Source organism: Mustela lutreola, chromosome 8 (genome assembly GCF_030435805.1).
Source record: "Mustela lutreola isolate mMusLut2 chromosome 8, mMusLut2.pri, whole genome shotgun sequence".
Lineage (NCBI taxonomy): Eukaryota > Metazoa > Chordata > Mammalia > Carnivora > Mustelidae > Mustela > Mustela lutreola.
The window spans coordinates 43,053,572-43,073,494 of NC_081297.1; the positions used below are offsets into that span (position 1 = coordinate 43,053,572).

General features: G+C 37.1%; 2 protein-coding genes across 6 annotated transcripts in view; one reads left to right on the forward strand and one right to left on the reverse strand.

Annotated features, from left to right (window-relative positions):
• ADIPOR2 (adiponectin receptor 2) overlaps positions 1-19,923 on the reverse strand; it is a 101,595-nt gene that overhangs the window by 66,676 nt on the left and 14,996 nt on the right. Inside the window, exon 1 of one of the 5 annotated variants that reach the window (XM_059184406.1) lies at positions 11,233-11,371. The exons of the other annotated variants lie outside the window; for them this stretch is intronic. The gene's annotated coding sequence lies outside the window, so the exon portion shown is untranslated. Of the gene's footprint in view, positions 1-11,232; positions 11,372-19,923 lie in introns of those variants that run through there. 5 annotated transcript variants of the gene reach the window in all.
• Positions 8,730-12,524, forward strand: LOC131839696 (COP9 signalosome complex subunit 8-like). The gene is made up of 2 exons (XM_059187457.1): positions 8,730-8,785; positions 10,929-12,524. Exons 1-2 carry the CDS (start codon positions 8,730-8,732, stop codon positions 11,572-11,574), a joined length of 702 nt encoding a protein of 233 aa, XP_059043440.1. The 3' UTR covers positions 11,575-12,524.

Here is a 19,923-nt window from a genome sequence, read left to right on the forward strand (position 1 = left end):
CTGGGTGGCTCAGTGGGTTTGGTGTCTGCCTTCAACTCAGGTCATGATTTCAGGGTTCTGGGATCCAGCTCTGCATCAGGCTCCCTACTCAGGGGGACAGTCTACTTCTCACTCTCCCTCTACACCTCCCCACCTCTTGTGCGCATGCTCTCTCAAATGGATAAATAAAATCTTTAAAAATTTTTTTAAATTAAAAACACCTATAGCTATAATATTTTGCTAGTGACTACCCAATATAAAAATACGTAAATTGTGACATCAATAATATAAAAAAGATGGGATGGGCAAGTGTTGAATATGTTGTTATCTGCTTAAAATAAGCTGTTATGCTTTTCTGTAAGCCTCATACAACCAAAATGAAAACAGCTCTAGTAGATACTTAAAAGATAAAAAAGATTCAATGCATACCACTATTTTTTTAAAAAATTATTAAATCATGAAAAGACAGCAAGAAAGGAAGAATGGAACAAAGGAAATAAAAAAGTCAGAAAACAGTAAAATGGCAACAGTAAGCCTTACGTATCAATAATAGTTTAAATGTTAATGGATTTAACATTTCATGGATTCTTCCATGAAAAACATGAGTCTGTGAGTACATTAAAAACAAGATCCATTAATATGTTCACTACAAGAGATTCACTTTAGCTACAGGGACATATACAGGCTGAAAACAGATGGAAAAAGATATTCCATGCAAATAGTAAACGAAAGAGAGCAGGATATTACTCAGCCATCAAAAAGAATGAAATTTTACCATTTCCAGTGTGTGGATAGAGTGTATTATGCTAAGCAAAATAAGTCAGCCAGAGAAAGACAAATACCACATGATTTCACTCTTGTGTGGAATTTAAAACAAAACAGATGAACATAGGGGTAGGCATAAAAAAGAAAGAGGGGGAAGGAAACCTTAAGAGACCCTTAACTATAGAAAACAAACTGAGGGCTGACGGAGGGAGGTGAGTGAGGAATGGGCTAGATGGATGATGGGTATTAAGGAGGGTACCTGTGATGAGCACTGGGTGTTATATTAAGCAATGAATCACTAAATTCTATACCTAATACCAATTTTACCATATATGTTAATAAACCAGAATTTTTTTATTAACATAAAATGTATTATTTGCCCCCGAGGTACGGATCTGTGACTCATCAGGTTTACACATTTCACAGCACTCACCATAGCACGTACCCTCCCCAATGTCCATAACCAGCTAGAATTTATTTTTATTAAGATTTTATTTTGAGGGATGCCTGGGTGGCTCAGTGGGTTAAAGCCTCTGCCTTTGGCTCAGGTCATGATCCCAGTGTCCTGAGATCGAGCCCAGCATTGGGCTCTCTGCTCAGTGGGGGGGTCTGCTTCCTCCTCTCTCTGAATGCCTCTCTGCCTACTTGTGATCTCTGTCTGTCAAATGAATAAATGAAATCTTTAAAAAAAAAAAAAAAAGATTTTATTTTGAAGGAGTACCTAAGCAGGGGGAGAGGCAAAGGCAGATAGAGAATTTCAAGTGGACTCCATGTTGAGTGCAAAACCCACTTTGGGGCTCAATCTCACAACCCTGAGATCATGACCTGAGCAGAAATCAAGAATCAGATGCTTAAACAATTCAGGCACCCAGGTACCCCAACTTACTAGAATTTAAATACAAACCTGAAATTTAAAAAAAAAAAAAAGAGCAGAAGTAGCTGTACTTATTATATCACAGCTGTACTTAGTATAATAAACTGTACTTATTATTGTACTTATTATAAGCTGTACTTATACTTACTAGACAAAAATAGACTTTTAGTTAAAAACTATGAAAAAAGATAGACATTATGTAATAATAAAGGGGTCAACCCAAGAAAAGCATATAATAATTGTAAATACACATGCAACGAACACCAAAGAACCTAGATATATAAAGTAATTATTAACCAAACTGAAAAGACACAGAGACAGCAATACCCACTTTCAAAAATGGGTAAATCATCCCAATACAAAACCAGTAAGGAAATGCCTGCCTTCAATAACACATCAGATCAAACAGACCTAATAAATATATAGAACATTCCATCCAACAGCAGCAAAATATACAATCTTCTCAAGCACATACAAAACATTCTCTAAGATCAATTACATGTTAGGCCTCAAAATAAGCCTTAACTAATTTAAACAGACTAAAAGTATACCTAGCATCTTTTCCAACCACAAGGTATGAAACTAGAAAACAGTATCAGGAGGAAAATGGGTACATTCACAAAAATGTGGATATTAAATGACATGCTCCTGAACAGCCAATGGGTCAAAGCAAAAATCAAGAGAAATTTTAAAAACACTGAGACAAAGCTGGAAAAAAAAATGTCAAAACTTCTGGGTTGCCACAAAAGGGGTTCTAAGAGGGAAGTTCAAACCAATACCTACACTGAGAAAAAAGAAAAACCTCAAATAAACAATCCAACTTAACACTTCAAGGAGCCAGAAAAAGAACAAACTAAGCCCAAAGTTAGCAGAAGGAAATAATACGATTAGAACAGAAATAAAACAGAGACTAGAGAAACAATTTTAAAAACCAATGACACTAGTATGTGGGCTTTTTATTTTTTGTTTTTTGTTTTTTTATGATAAACAAAACTGACAAAACTTTGGCTAGGCCAATCAAGCAAAAAGATTCAAATAAATAAAATAATGACAGATACTGCAACTGATACTGAAGAAATGGAAAATATCTTAAAATACTACTACAAACAATTACACGCCAATAAATTGAATCTGGAAGAAATGGATAAACTCCTACAATCATACAATCTACCAAGACTTACTCATGAAAAAATAAAAAATCTGAACAAACCAGTAACGAAAAAGTAAGAAGACTGAAACAGTAATCAAACATCTTTAAACAAAGAATGTCTATGACCTTCTTCGGTAAATTATTTCAGTAATTTAAAGAATTAATGCCATTTCTTTTCAAACTCTTCCAAAAAACTGAAGAGAAAGGAGCACTTCCAAATTCATTTTACAAGGCCAGCATTACCCCAATATTAAAGCCAGACAAGGACACACTACAAGATAAGAGAATTACAGGCTAATATCCCTGATAAACATAGATGCAAGTATCCTCAGCAAAATATCAGGAAACCTAATTCAATAGCACATTTAAACAATTATACACCATGATCAAGTCAAATTTATCCCTGGGTTGCAAAGGATGTTTCAACATATGCAAATCAACAAATGTATTACACTACATTAACAGGATCAATATGATCACAGTTCATATGATCAACTCAACAGCTAACACCTCAATAGCTAATGACAAGCTAACATATTCAATGGTAAAAAGCTGAAAAGCTTTACATCTAGGATCAGGGACAAGACAAAGATGCCCATTCTCACCCCTTCTATTCAATATGGCATTGGAAGCCAGAGTACTTGGGCAAGAAAAAGAATTAAAAAGCCATCCAAATCGGAAAAGAAATAAAATATTTTTGTAAATGACAAGACCTTGTGTAGAAAGAACAGCAAAGGGGTGCCTAAGTGGCTCAGTCGGTTAAGCCTTCGGCTTAGATCATGATCCAGGGGTCCTGGGATGGAGCCCCATGTCAGGCTCCCACCTCAGCTGGGAGTCTGCTTCTCCCTCTCCCTCGGCCCCTCCCCCAGCTGGTGCTCGCTCTCTCTCTCTCTCTCTCTCTAGCCCAAATAGACAAAATCTTTAAAAAAAAAAAAAAAAAAAAATTAAGGCTCCACCAAAAACTGTCAGAATAAACAATTTACTGAATGTAAATTTGCAGGATACAAAACCAATATGCAAAAAAATCAACTAATTGCACTGAAGCATCAAAAAAATATTAAGAAAACAACCTCACTTACAAAAGCTTTAAAAAAGATGAAATACTTAGGAATAAATTTAACTGAGGAGGTGAAAGATGTATACACTGAAAACTCTTATGATATTGATGGGAGAAATTGAAAAGACACAAATAAATGGCAAGTTAGTCCATGCTCATGGACTGGAAGAATTAACACTGTTAAATGTGCATAGTACCCAAAGCAATCTACAAATTCAAGGCAATCCTACCAAAATTCCAGTGGCATTTTTCACAGAAATAGGAAAAAAAAGTCTTAAGATCCATATGGTACCAAAATGAACTCCAAGTAGTCAAACCAATCTTGAGCTAAAAGAACAAAGCTAAAGGTATCACACTTCCTGATTTCAAAATACAATACAAAGCTACAGTAATCAAAACATATGGTATTGGCATAAAAACAGACATAGATTAATGAAATAAAATAGAGCCCAGAAATAAACCCAAGCAACTACAGTCAACTGATCTTCAACAACAGTGCCAAAAACACACAATGAGGTAACAATGGTCTCGTCAATAAATGGTGTTGCGAAAGCTGGATATCCACATGAAAAAGAATGGAACTTGACCATTCTCTCACACCATACACAAAAATCAACTCAAAATAAATTAGACTTAAATGTAAGAAATGAAACTATAAAACAGGAGGGAGGGACGCCTGGGTGGCTCAGTGGGTTAAGCCGCTGCCTTCGGCTCAGGTCATGATCTCAGGGTCCTGGGATCGAGTCCCACATCGGGCTCTCTGCTCAGCAGGGGGCCTGCTTCCCTTCCTCTCTCTCTGCCTGCCTCTCTGACTGCCTACTTGTGATTTCTCTCTGTCAAATAAATAAAATCTTTTTAAATAAATAAATAAATAATAAAACAGGAGGGAAAACGGGGGGAAAGCTTCTTGACATTGGCCTAGGAAATGATTTTTTTCAATAGGACCCCAAAAGGTAAGAAAAACAAAAAGATGGTAGGATTACATTAAACTAAAAAGTTTCTACACAGCAAAGAAAACAATCAGCTGAGTGAAGACACAACCTATGAAAAGGGAGAAAATATTTGCAAACCATACATCTGATAAGGGGCTAATATTCAAAATACACAAATAGCTCAAACAACTCAAAAGCAAAAAAAAACAAATAATCCAACTAAAAAATAGGCAAAGGATTTGAACAGACATATCTCCAGAGAAAACACACAAATGGCCAATAGGTATATGGAAAGGTACTCAACATCACTAGTCATCAGGGAAAAGCCAATCAAAACCAGGAGATATTACCTCACCCCTGTTAGAACTGCTATTATCAAGAAGACAAAGTTAACATGAGCTGACGAGGATGATCCAGCAATTCCACTTCTGGGTATAGCCAAGAAAATGAAAAGATACCAGGATCTCAAAAAGATGTCTGCACTCCATGTTCATTTGACGCATTACTCCCAATATATGTATGGGTAAAAACAAAGTGTCCATTGACAGATGAATGAATAAAGAAATTAGGATATATTTAATATTTCATTACACACACACAGCACTGAAAGAAGGAAATCCTGCCATCTGCAACAACATGGATGAAACGGGAGGATATTATGCTAAGTATAATGAGCCAGACACAGACTGACAAATATCACATGAACTCACTTATATGCAAAATCTAAGAGAGTCAAACTCATAAAAACAAAGTAAAAAGGCAGTTGCCAGGGGCTGGGTAATGCGGGACATGGAGAAACATTAATCAAAGGGTACAAAATCTCAGATACACAGGATGAGTAAGTTATGGAGATTTAATATACAGCATGGTAGCTACAGCTAATAATTTTGTATTGCATACTTGCCATCTACTAAGAGGGTAAATCTTAAATGTTTTTAGGACCAAATAAAAAGGGAGGTGAGAATATGTTACGTGAGGTAATGGATATGTTAATTATTTGACTGTGGTACGCACTTCACTATATATATACATGTGTGTATCTATATACACACACGTGTGTGTGTGTATATATATCAACCAAATCATCCTTTTCTCCTAAATTATATATAATTTTTTACTTCTCACTTAACCTCATTAAAGCTAGAGGGGGCAGAGAAGGAATCTACATAGCAGACCACTATTCACAATGGCCAAAAAGCTTCAAGAACAGATGAATGGATAAACAAAACGTGATATAATCATAATAGAGAATATTCTTCAGCCATAGAAAGAAATGAAATTCTAATACATGCTACAAATGAATGAATAACATAACATTATGCTATATGCTACATATTAAAAAAAACAGACACAAAAGACCAGTACTGTATGACTCCACTTAAATGAGGTTACCAGAATAGGCAAATTCATAGACTAAAGCTAAAACAGAGGTAACCAGGAGGTGGGGGAAGGAAGGAGTAGGAAGTTATTGGTTAACTGTAAACATTGTCTTTCTGGAATGATAGAAAAGTTGGGGAAATAGCAGTGATGATTACAAAACACTCCTAATATATTTAATACCAATGAATTGTACACTTAAGAATGGGTAAGATGCGAATTTTATGATACATATTTTTCACCACAATAAAAAAAAAATGAAGTACTGATACATTCTACAACATGGATGAATCTGAAAAACATTTGCTAAGTGAAAGACATCAAATAAAAAAGGCTGTATTATTTTATGATTCCATCTATATGAAATATCCAGAATAGGTAAATCCATATGAACAGAAAGCTAGACTACCAGCTGCCAGGGGCTGGACTGAGGAGAAAATGGAATAACTGCTTGATAGGTATGGGGGTTTCCTTTTGGGGTGATAAAGTTCTAGAACCAAGCTGTGGTGATAGTTGCACAACACTATGAATGTACTCAATATCATTGTATTGTATACTTTAAAATGATGAATTTGGGGACACCTGGGTGGTTCAGTCAGTTATTTGACGGTTCTTGATCTCAGCTCAGGTCTCAATCTCAAAATTATGAGTTCAAGCCCCAAACCATGCCCAGCTGGTTGCTGAGATTACTTTAAATTAAATTTTTAAAAAGTGGTTTTTCCACAATTTTTAAAAAGAAACCTAGAGGGGCATCTGGGTGGCTCAGTGGGTTAAAGCCTCTGCTTTCGGCTCAGGTCATGATCCCAGGGTCCTGGGATCGAGCCCCATATCGGGCTCTCTGCTCAGCAGGGAGCCTGCTTCCTCCTCTCTCTCTGCCTGCCTCTCTGCCTACTTGTGATCTCTGTCTGTCAAATAAATAATAAACAGAATCTTTTTAAAAAAAAAAAAAAAAAAAAAAAAAAAAAAGAAACCTAGAGTATTAAAATGTGTAATGCTTTACTGTTAGCTTTATCAATGTACAATTTCTTTCAAATAAATATATATGGTATAAACTAATTTTTAATATTTGTCACAGTAGCCAAAAAAAACTTAAAATCTATGGTATAATTTATACTAATAAGAGGACTGATCATTGCAATTTGTTGGGCTTTTTTTTAAGATTTTATTTATTGATTTGACAGAGAGAGAGCACGAGCGAGAGAGGGAACACAAGCAGGGAGAGTAGGAGAGGCTTCCCATGACCTTGGGATCATGACCTGAGGCCAAGGCAGATGCTTAAGGACTCAGCCACCCAGGCGCCCCTGGTCATTGAAATTTGTAAATAATTAGCCACAGTTTTAACTTGCTTCTCCCCCAAACCTTTAAGGTCAAATAAAATCTTTTAAAATTATAATTTACACTCTTCCACTCTGTGCTTATCTCCTTGTAGAGGTGCTAATGATCAGCAAACTGACCAGGAAATTTTGTAAAGAAACAAAATGCCAGGAGTTTAGATAATCGAAAACCCAGGTAATCAAATATTGCTATAAACAATATAATGAGCTCTTCCAAGTGTTTCTACTAAAACCATATTAACAGTCTTCTCAAAAAATTTGTCTCCTAGGATTCTGAGTAAAATTCACTGCTAAGGGTAAAGACCTACTAAGCATAACTTTTTCTGCCTAAGCTCTGATAAGAATACTTTAATATCTGTAACTACAGTAATTATGATTATGTAAGGATCTAGAGATATATCCAATTATCTCTAGAGATGCCTCAGAATTCTCCTAAACAATGAAATAAATTAGCTTAAAATGTGAGAATCACAATGCACTTTCAGAAATGGGAACATACTATATAGTGGCATAAGGCAGTTACTTAAGCAATATAGAATACTTTTTCCTCCACATTTTTTTGTTCACTCCTTTCCAGTGTGCCTTAGCTCTTAGCTAAGGAGCCTAGGATAAACTGTACCATTAAACAAGGCCACATTCCTATCATGTGAGTTCAGCTTTATTCCCTACTTATTCATTCACTCATTTCTTCAAATGAAGTTTACTATATGCCAAGTTTTGTGCTTTTCCCTGATTTCTTACTACAGTTTTACTACAAGGCAAGAGATAGTTATATGGATGACATTTCTTTCTCTTAAGAAATAAGTAGAAAGAATAGAATACATAGAAAATAACAGAAAATATAAGCAGGTTTTGGGGGGAATGGAAACTAAATTTAGAAGCTAACTATTCAGGGTAAGATAAAATAATTAGAAGGTATTAAGAGCAAACATCACTCAAAAAATAAAAAAGCATATGGTAATATATATCCATTTCCTATGCTTGTCATTCTAAAGAAAAATACTATTAAAAAAAAAAGATTGCCTAATGATTTTTAAACTATTAATAAAGAAAAAACCGTTCCAAGTCAAAAAAAATCAGGAACTTTTAGTTCCTCCAAAAACTAAGTAATACTCAAACAATACACAAAAGCCGGTGTTCAAATATTTATTGTAGTATATTAGGAATCAAAAAACTAACCTCAGCCTCATGGCCTCCAGCACATTCTAGGGATAATGCGAAAGATAAATAGGCCTGTGGTGTAATATTATTATCTATCATGATGCTCTACTGCAAGTTGCAAAAAGAAATTATGGGTGAAGGAGAAAAAAGATTTAGGTAAGCCACAGAGAACAAAAGTATTAAAACAATGAACTGTCCCACCATTAAACAAATGACTATCTAGTGAGGAAGAGTAAAAAACTGGAAAAGTATTTGAAACTAGGCTTTAATTTGCTCTAAGAGTCTTAACAGTAAAGGGAGTAATACGGGAGAAGGAAAGTAAGACTTCTGAGTATCTGTCAATCAGAAGAGTTAATCTTGGGGCGCCTGGGTGGCTCAGTGTGTTAAGCCACTGCCTTCGGCTCAGGTCATGATCTCAGGGTCCTGGGATCGAGTCCCACATCGGGCTCTCTGCTCAGCAGGGAACCTGCTTCCTCCTCTCTCTCTGCCTGCCTCTCTGCCTACTTGTGATCTCTCTCTGTCAAATAAATAAATAAAATCTTAAAAAAAAAAAAAAAAGTTAATCTTTATTCTACTTATACAGAAAATTTTCACTCATCAAGATTCTATGAATACTGTGTTGTATCACAAAGAGCTTTAAAAAAAATACAGATGGAAAATAGCTGGTAGGAAGAAACAAGTAACTAAGAGGTACTTGAGTCTCTGAATAGGTGCAGAAATCCTATACAAATTTGGCCACTGCATTTTCACAAATAGAGCACATCTGGGTCTTTTAATATCTTTGGGTGGCCAGGAAAATACCACTGAGTTTTTCAAATCCTACACTTCCTCCTCAGATTGCTAGGCCCCTCCTTCCCAATATCTAGAGTAAATACTCTCTTACTGAGTGAATTATTATGCTTACAATGTTTGTTGAAAAGGCTCATTTTCTTTCTTTTTTTTTTTTTCCCCAAGATTTTTATTTATTTATTTCACGGAGAGACAGGGAGAGAAGGAATACAGCAGGGGGAGTGGGAGAGGGAGAAGCAGGCTTTCAGCTGAGCAGGGAGCCTGATGTGGGGTTCGATCCCAGGACCCGGGACCATAACCTGAGCCGAAGTCAGATGCTTAACTGAGCCACCCAGGTGCCCCGAGACTCATTTTCTGTATAAAATCATTTAAGCATACATTCCACTATTTTTCTTTTTAGAAAATACAATCTTGGGTGCCTGGGTGGCTGAGTCACCTAAGCATCTGCCTTCACCTCAGGTCCTAGGATTGAGCCCTGCATCAGGGTCCCTGCTCATTGGGGAGCCCCTCTCTCCCTCTGCCTCTCCCCTTGTTCTCATTCTATCCCTGTCTAATAAATAAATAAAATGAAAGAAAAAGAAAATAAGAAATGAAGGAATGAAAAGAAAGAAAATACATTCTTGCAAACTAACTTGTCCATAGGCATAGACTTACTTTTGAAATTTGTTGTGGCTATGTTCCCAGAAAACGTAATAGAGTCTCTTATATAGATTATCAAATATGAAACTATAGAACTACAGACGTACAACAGAGACTTGATCTCACGTGGTCTAGGAGCAGAGACTCAGGAGTCATTTATTTTGCTCTGCCAAAAGAGATGTTGAAGGTTTTATAGAGGAGGTTTGCCAATCACAATAAATGAAAGATATTCTGTACAAAGAAAAGAATATATACAAACAAGGACAGATTAGAGAACAAGGGACAGATTCAAGATATAAGAGGTAGAGAAAAAACATATGGATGACTGATTAAATAAGGATCAAACAATAGAAAATCAGATGACTCGGGTTTTTTGCTTAGGCTGAGTGTATTTAGAGGATGGCATTCACTGAGATGAAGGGATGATAAAGGCAAAATAATAAGGAACAATAATGAATTTGTTTGGGGGAACCTAGGTAGCTCAGTCCATTAAGCATGGGCCTTCAGTTCAGGTCATGCTCCCAAGGTTTGGGGATTCAGCCCTGCATCAGACTCCCTGCTGGGCAGGGTGCCTGCTTCTCCCTCTTCTTCTGCCATTCTCCCTGCTTGTTCGTACTTCCCTACAAACCCCCCACCCACAAATAAAGTCTTTTTTTTTTTTTTTAAGATTTTATTTATTTGACAGAGACAGACACAGCGAGAGAGGGAACACAAGCAGGAGTGGGAGAAGGAGGAGGCTTCCCACCGAGCAGGGAGTCCGATGCAGGGCTTGATCCCAGGACACTGGGATCATGACCTGAGCTGAAGGCAGACAACCATGTGCCACCCAGATGCCCCCACAAATAAAGTCTTTTAAAAAATAAATAAATAGGGGACCGGCCGGGAAGATACCAGTGGCGGTGATGGCGGAAAGTGCCTTTAGCTTCAAAAAGTTGCTGGATCAGTGCGAGAACCAGGAGCTCGAGGCTCCTGGAGGAATTGCTACTCCCCCAGTGTATGGTCAGCTGTTAGCTTTGTATCTGCTCCACAATGACATGAATAATGCAAGATATCTTTGGAAACGGATACCACCTGCTATAAAATCTGCCAATTCTGAACTTGGGGGAATTTGGTCAGTAGGACAAAGAATCTGGCAGAGAGATTTCCCTGGGATCTATACAACCATCAACACACACCAGTGGTCTGAGACGGTCCAGCCAATCATGGAAGCACTTAGAGACGCAACGAGGAGAAGAGCCTTCGCCCTGGTCTCACAAGCCTACACCTCCATCATCGCTGATGACTTCGCAGCCTTTGTCGGGCTCCCTGTGGAAGAGGCTGTGAAAGGTATATTAGAACAAGGATGGCAAGCCGACTCCACCACAAGAATGGTTATGCCCAAAAAGCCAGTTGCAGGGGCCCTGGATGCATCTTTTAACCGGTTTATTCCCTTATCAGAGCCTGCCCCAGTGCCCCCGATCCCCAACGAACAGCAGTTAGCCAGACTGACCAATTATGTGGCTTTCCTCGAAAACTGATACATCATTCTGAGTTCAAGATTCACCTTCGGAATCCTGTATACTGACAGATAGAGAAATGTAAAATTTTTATTTTCAATTTCTTGGACGGATGAAGCACCTCAGCATTCCTTACTGAGTATGTGATAAAATACATATATAAAGTATATTATATATATTTTGTCCTTAAACATTATGCGGAATAGTTGTTGAAGCAATTCTCCTTTTGTAATATTGGACAGTTTGAATGGAGCCCATCAGTATTACGCAGTTTATATTTCCTAGTGACTTACAAAGTACAGCTCTCCTGCTTCGTGTAGTCAGTGGTTGTCAGCTGTTTGTCCCTCTGCTCCAGCGCACCACACACTCCCCTCTGCACCCATAGCTCATTACAGCGGTTCATTGCGGTTTGAGAAGGACAGTCCCCAGAGGCCGTCTCTGAGCTGCTGGGGACTCTGAGGCACCCCCCTTCAGAGAAGATGCTCTCCTTTCTCCTCACCTCCTGCACATCACTCCTATGGAAGGCTGAAGCGTAGCTGAGGAACCAAAGACCATTTCCTCAGTAAACCTGTTTGTGAACTGCAGATTTCTTCCTGATAGTGGGAGTACATCCATTGCTGACAGTGGAGGGCTTGCCATGAAAAGGCAACTATTTAAGACCTTCAGGTGACATATTCAATGTAATAATGTTCCCTTAAGAAGAAGGGAAACCTAGGGTGGAATGCATTCTACCGGCAAAGAAGCTATAACAATAAGTGATCCACTTTGTTCAACTATCCTGCGGCCTACTGATTGCTTCTGTTTATCCTTTGGTGTAAGTTCTGCCTTTTGGAGAAATACTGAACAAGTCTTTCAGTTGTCGTGTGATACCCTCTAAATATTGGGAGATGTTCATTATATCTTCAGGTTAAAAGCCCCCCTTGTTTCATTTATTCTGCATTTGTTCAATAAATATTTAATTGCAAAATAAATTAATTAATTAATTAATTAAAAGAATGAATTTGTCTTTAGAAATGAAGTTTGAAGTGACAAATATTCAGTTCACATCAGGAAACACAAATCAAGAGGATATACTGGATATTACCAGTATAAAAAATGATACTGAAATAGTTACTAGCCTAACAGTAATCAAAATCCTTTAAGAACAGTAAAAAAAAAAAGAAAGAAAGAAAGAAAGAAATCCTTCATTCCTCCTTCTCTCTTTCTTTCGTTTTATTTATTAGACAGAGACAGAATGAGAGAGAATAAGCAGCAGGAGCAACAGAAGGAGAGAGAGCCTCCCCGGTGAGCAGTGCCCAGGTGGCTCAGTGGGTTAAGGATCTGACTCTTAAACCTCAGTTCAGGTCTTGATCTCATGATTATTGAGTTCAAGCCCCGCACTGGGCTCCATGCTGGGTGCAGAACTTACATTTAAAAAAAAAAAAAAAAAAAGTTATATAAAAAAGTGAGGAGGGACAAAATTCCAAGCGAATACCAAATACTACATGATAAAGTCAGGACTAGAACCTAGACCTCTTGACTCCCAGTCAAATGTACTAAAACCAGGTTGCCTTCCTAATGGGAAAGCAATGGAAAATTTTAAATTCCCACCTCTTAGACATTACTTCATAAAGTTACTACATTGGTTAAAAGCACCACAATTACTTAAATGTACCTCAAAAGCAATTTTTTTCTACCTGAAGAAATTGCTAAATTGTTTGACACTTCATCTCTAGTAATACTCTATTCTAGGAAAAAGTATTTTTAGAAAACCAATAGTTTGAGGCACCTGGGTGTCTCAGATGGTTAAGTGTCTGCCTTCCACTCAAGTCATGATCCCAGGGTCCTAGGCTCTGGCCCTGCATCAGGTTCCCTGCTCAGCGGGAAGCCTGCTTCTCCCTCTCCCTCTCCTGCTGCTTGTGTTCCCTCTCTGTGTCTCTGTCAATAAATAAACTCTTAAAAAAAAAAAAGAAAGAAAGAAAAGAAAACCAAGAGTTTGTATGTTTCATGAGGGCAGGGATTTGTTTCTTTCACTGCTGAAACCCCAAACTTCAAGACATATACAGTAGACATTCCATATAGGTTGCCTGAATAAATGAATGAATGAATGACCCATTCTCCAGGGGGAAAAAAGGAAAAAAGTAAAGGAATTAAAATTATTTATATTTACTCATAGTTCAGTTGGGCTTGTCAAGATAGATTGTTATTAGTACAATGTATTACTTCACCTATTTTGTAATTTTGATTTTTATTTTGCCCTCAATTTTAAAAGAGCAGGCAAGATGTGGAAAACAGTATGGCAGTTCCACAAAAAAATTAAAAATAGAATTACTATATGATCTATCAATTCTATCTCTGTGTATATATGCAAAAGAATTGAAAACAGGGTCTGGAAGAGACATTTATACATTTGTGCATAACAGAATTGCTTACAACAGCTAATATATGGAAACAACCCAAGCATCTATCAGTAGATGAGTCAATAATGGAATTCATACACACAATAAAATACTACTCAGTCTCGAGACTATGGACTCTGAAAAACAATCTGAGGGGAATGAAGTGGTGGGGGGGTGGGAGGTTGGGGTACCAGGTGGTGGGTATTATAGAGGGCACAGATTGCATGGAGCACTGGGTGTGGTGCAAAAATAATGAATACTGTTATGCTGAAAATAAATAAATTTAATTAAAAAAAAAATACTACTCAGTCTCAAAAAGGAAGGAAATTCTAGGGTGTCTGGGTGGGCTCAGTCAGTTGGCCAAGTGACTTGCTCTCAGCTCAGGTTGTGATCTCACGGTCATTTGAGCACTGCTTTGGACTCCACACTAGGCATGGAGCTTACTTTAAAAAAAAGAGAGAGCAAGCGAGCAAGCAGACAAGCCCAGCTCTACAGTTTTAAATGTAATACTCCACACCAGAAATTTCAATCCAAGGAGTGGATAATTATGCACACAGCTTCCAACAAACATGCATACCACAATGGTAATAGCCCCTGAATAATAAAAATAATTTCTAAAAAAAAAAAAAGTCATCCATAATTTTACCAAATGATGATAATGATAATAAAAACAACAGTGATGGGGCACCCAGATGGTTCAGTGGGTTAAGGCCTCTGCCTTCAGCTCAGGTCATGATCCCAGGGTCTTGGGATCAAGCCCCACATCGGGCTCTCTGCTCAGCAAGGAGCCTGCTTCCACCTCTCTCTCTCTCTGTCCGCCTCTCTGCCTACTTTTGATCTCTGCCTGTCAAATGAATAAATAAAATCTTTTAAAAAAATAATAGAAAATTAAAAAGTGACAAGTTCCTCAAAAAGCTGAAGAGAATTACAGTGATTCAGCAATTCCACTCCTAGATATATAGCCAAAATAACTGAAAACAGGGATTCAAATACCAATACTCCCAAGCACCAAAACATGGAAACTCTACTAGTATCCATGGATAGATGAATGGATAAACAAAATGTGGTATAAAAATACAATGACAGGGGCGCCTGGGTGGCTCAGTGGGTTAAGCCGCTGCCTTCGGCTCAGGTCATGATCTCAGGGTCCTGGGATCGAGTCCCGCATCGGGCTCTCTGCTCAGCAGGGAGCCTGCTTCCTCCTCTCTCTGCCTGCCTCTCTGCTTACTTGTAATTTCTCTCTGTCAAATAAATAAATAAAATCTTTAAAAAAAAAAATAAAAAAAAAAAAAAAATTAAAAAAAAAAAAAATACAATGACATATTAAGCTATTAATAATAACAAAAGAGAATGAAGTTCAGATTCATCCTACAGAATGATCACAGGTAAAATACAGGTTATCAGGGCTAGTAGGAGGGAGTAAAGGAGAGTTACTGCTAATGGTTAATTTTGTTTTAGGTGATACAAAAGTTTTGGGATACTGGTGATGACTACAAAACACTGTGAATGTATTTAATGCTACTGAAATGTAAACTTAAAAATGGTTAAAATGGGGACGCCTGGGTGGCTCAGTTGGTTGGGCAGCTGCCTTCGGCTCAGGTAATGATCCCAGCACCCTGGGATCGAGTCCCACATCGGGCTCCTTGCTCAGCAGGGAGCTTGCTTCTCCCTCTGCCTCTGCCTGCCTCTCTGTCTGCCTGTGCTCACTCGCTCTCTCTCCCTCTATCTCTGACAAGTAAATAAATAAAATCTTTAAAAAAAAAAAAAAAGGTTAAAATGGTAAGCTTCATATGTGTATTTCATCATAATAAGAAAAACAGTAATAGCAACTAAAGCTTTAGTGCTTTACTGTATGCCAAGCACAGTGTCTTTTAAATAATACCTAAGAATTAACTCAGTTAAAACCCTGTTAGATGGGTACCATCCCCACTTCAGAGATGAGGAAATAAAGCAAGACAGTGTGCATAACTAACATACAACTAGTAACTGGTAAGCTAGAATTTGAACCTAGTCAGTCTCACTCCTGGTATTCTTAACATATGCTACTTCTATAACTTTATTAATGAATGATTAATAAATACCAGCAAAGAAAAGCTCAATTCATTGATTCATTGATTCATGAAAAGAAGTAAAAAATTTTTTAGAAGTCAAACTACCATTAAAAACTGGATGAGTAAAGAAAACAAATTTATTTCAAAAAATGTGCTCAGCTTAAAGCCCATAAAGTTCACAGCTTACGAAATTAAGAAAAAGGTACCAAATTAAAGTTTTAAGAACTGTGAAGTATGATAATCAAGGCTGCAATTCAGGAAAATATACTGCAGTACTACACTGCCTCTTTATCTAATAAACTTTTGATGAAAAAAATATATTCCAGAAAGTAAAGTTCACAAAGAACATGAAGTATAAATGTTGTATAACCAGCAAGAAACATATGCTAGTATCCAGATGACCCCTTTCCCCCGATCACTGTACAATTTTTTAAGTATTAATATTGAGATCGACCACTTTCCTTGCCAGTTAGTATGAGAGAAATCTCCCATCCAAATTCTGGAACGACTTAAGCCAGTCATGGAACATACATCTAGTATTGTGATTGATAGTGATTAAAAAAGAAAGCAAAAAAAAAAAAAAAAAAAGCTAATGTTCAAAAGAAAATCTGGTACCTTTAACATCCTTGCTAGTCCCACTGACGAAATAAACTATCCCATCCTAGAAAAAAAAATCCCATTCCACCAACTGTTCAGATTTGTATCCACTATATTTCATTTCAACACTGAAGTTGGAAAGAAGAGGTAATGACGGATACAACATACCACTACTTCCATGTAGAACATTTTGTACCACTCTGGTTTCCAGTAAAGGAAAAGCATGAACTTGATATCAGAAATCTCATTAACCATGTACCAACTTCAAAGGCATACCTCAGAACGGAATGACAGACCACACAAGAATAGTTTACATATTCAACTTTCAAGTCACTGTGAAATTGGCTACTTTCACCTTAGAGGAAGCCAATCAAAATCCTGGAACCTATTTTGCAGCCCATCCTCTACCACTGAATAATCTGATAGTAGAACTAGAAAGTGATGGACAGTAGCTCTTTCTGCCCACACGTCCTGTCTACGTGCTTTAATAAAACCATTTTGCAAGAACAACAACAAAACAAAACAAAAAAACTAGAAAGTGATGCCACTAGGTTTCAACGATTATACCCTACTCACCGTGTCCAACTAATATAAAGAGATATTGCACTATTGGCCTTCAGAATGTGAAAATTTAATATCATAATTGTTAACAACCTCAAAGGTTCATAGCAGATAGGAAGTTAACTTGTAAAGAGTTAACAATCTCTACACTTCATATGTGGTTGTGAGAACTGAACAGGCTAATAGAGGCAAAACACCAAGTTTTAATTTAAACCATGCACTGTGCAGCAGTGATAGACTAGGATCACTAGTGAGAAAGCCTAGCCAAATAAACACACGCAGTAGTGGTAGTCATACTTGGAAGATTCTGAAGTTTCCAATCACAACAAACACTAATAAGAAGCATTAAAAAGCCACTTTAATATTATTTCATCCTTAATTTCTGCATTTCCCTTTGCCATTTTTTATTTGGAAGACAGTGTACCCACAGTATTAAAAAAATATATATAGCTAAGTATAAACTTAACTTTTAAAATAAATGGCTGACAGGGACGCCTGGGTGGCTCAGTTGGTTAAGCAGCTGCCTTCGGCTCAGGTCATGATCCCAGCGTCCTGGGATCGAGTCCCACATCGGGCTCCTTGCTCAGCAGGGAGCCTGCTTCTCCCTCTGCCTCTGCCTGCCATTCTGTCTGCCTGTGCTCTCTCTCTCCCCCTCTCTCTCTCTGATAAATAAATAAAATCTTTAAAAAAAAAAATAAAATAAAATAAATGGCTGAGGCCCTAGCTCATAATCGTATGATGGACTGGAAAAGTACAGAAATATAATTAAATAACCAATACCTAAACTTCTTCCATTAAGCAATATGAAGAATCAAACCAAATAAAAGATTTCAAAATATATGATGGCTTCAATTCTTTATATTACCAAGTGAAAATCATTCAATACATTTTTAAAGGTCTCAAAGGATGGGGATCTTCTACAAGTGTTTCTTTAAATGTTTAATAGTCCTTAAGTTCTAGAAATCAATTGTTATTTACAGTGAATGTCAAAAGACATCATCCATTTTTGTTCTCCACAATGGTAATATCCAACACTTTGCTGCAAATCCTTACTATTAATTCAACTTTGACTTATCCAGGTTAAATAATTCTTATTCAGGGGCACCTGGATGACTCATCCAGTTGATGCTGCAGTTTTAAGTCTGAGCTCCTGACTGGGTGTACAGACTGCTTAAAAATAAAAATCTTAAAAAAAAAAAAAAGTAATTCTTATTCATTAAACTTTTCCATAAAGGATCCATTTTCTAATTTGTGATCATTTCCTGGAGACTTTACTAGAGTCTACACAAATTTTTCATATCCTATCTTGCATAAAAAGCTCAAAATTAGATACAATACTAATAAAATGTTTACATGATTACAATTATCACCATGTGATAGGTAACATATGCCCATAAAACATGATTATTTAAGCATCAAAGAGCATTCCTGTACTAAAGTTTCTGCTAAATTTCCTAACTATTGTTTGTATAATTTTATTAACTATAATGAATCAGTTTTTTGTTTTAAAAAGTAGCTACATTTGTATTCTGTTACCTACTGAAGTTTCTCATTTTACAAAAGAGGAAATCAAGAAAAGTAAAGTTCTCCCCAAGAATTCTGTGACAATTCACAGCTTAAAAAGAATTTTCACTTCTCTCACCGTGTAATCTTTTCAAAAACTCTTAGATGGAACTTTGAACCAAATTCATAAAAGTTTAAAGGGCATTTTGGTATATCAAGAAGTACCCTGGTATAATACATACAAAGTAAGTGAATACAAATACAGATTCCACTGTCTTGTAAATTCCTCAACTATTGTAATTTTCCCAGACTAAAATCTCTGTTACAAGAGGAAAAATACCATTTACCTCAGTACTATGGAGATGACTGGGTAAGGTACATAAAAAACTTAAATCTTTAGAATACACTCAAATAATAACTGCACCCAGGCAAATATAAAAACAAGACTCAAATCTAGGCCTTACTTGTAGATACAACTATTATTCTGCTTCCCTTCCACCAAACAATTTCTCAACGAGGAATCTACGGTTGCCGTCTCCATTCGCCAACCTCACATTCTCATTCCACCCCTCACCTAATAGCTCTCTACAACCTATCTTCTATTCCCACTGAGGCCACACTTACCAAGGTCATCCTTGGGTCATCTTTCTCACCAAATGTAGCAGATATAAATCAGTGATTGCCAAATATTTATCTCTCACTTAACTCCATAACCTATAATTACTACAATCTATCAACAAGTATAAAATTTCTACACAGATGTCTAACTGGCACCTCAAACTTAACAAAACAGAGCTCATGATTTCCCACAAAACCTCTCTAGATTTACCCATTTCAGTAAACTGAACTCTCAGCCTTCTATTTGCTTAAGTCCTAGGATTCCTCTGGTTGGTCCTAATTCAATTAACAAGTCCTACCAATTCAGTCTTCAAAATAGGGCCCAGGGGCGCCTGTGTGGCTCAGTCGTTAAGTGTCGGCCTTCATCTCAGGTCATGATCCCAGGGTCCTAGGATGGAGCCCCACATCATGCTCTCTGCTCAGCGGGAACCCTGCTCCTCCCTCTCCCACTCCCGATACTTGTGTTCCCTCTCTCACTGTGTCTGTCAAATAAATAAATAAAATCTTAAAAAAAAAAAAAAAAAAAAGAAAGAAAGAAAGAAAGAAAGAAAGAAAAAAACAGGTCCCAAATCCACCCATTTCTCTCCTCTACTACTTTCTGGCTCAAGCTAGAAAATAAAATCTCTCTCACCTGTCCTAAATACAATAGCCTATAAAGGTCT

Coding starts and splice junctions, on each gene's coding strand:
- LOC131839696 (XM_059187457.1), top strand. CDS start 8,730: ATGCTCTACTGCAAGTTGCAAAAAGAAATTATGGGTGAAGGAGAAAAA. Junction 8,786..10,928: donor GAAGGAGAAAAAAGATTTAG/GTAAGCCACAGA, acceptor ATAAATAAATAG/GGGACCGGCCGGGAAGATAC.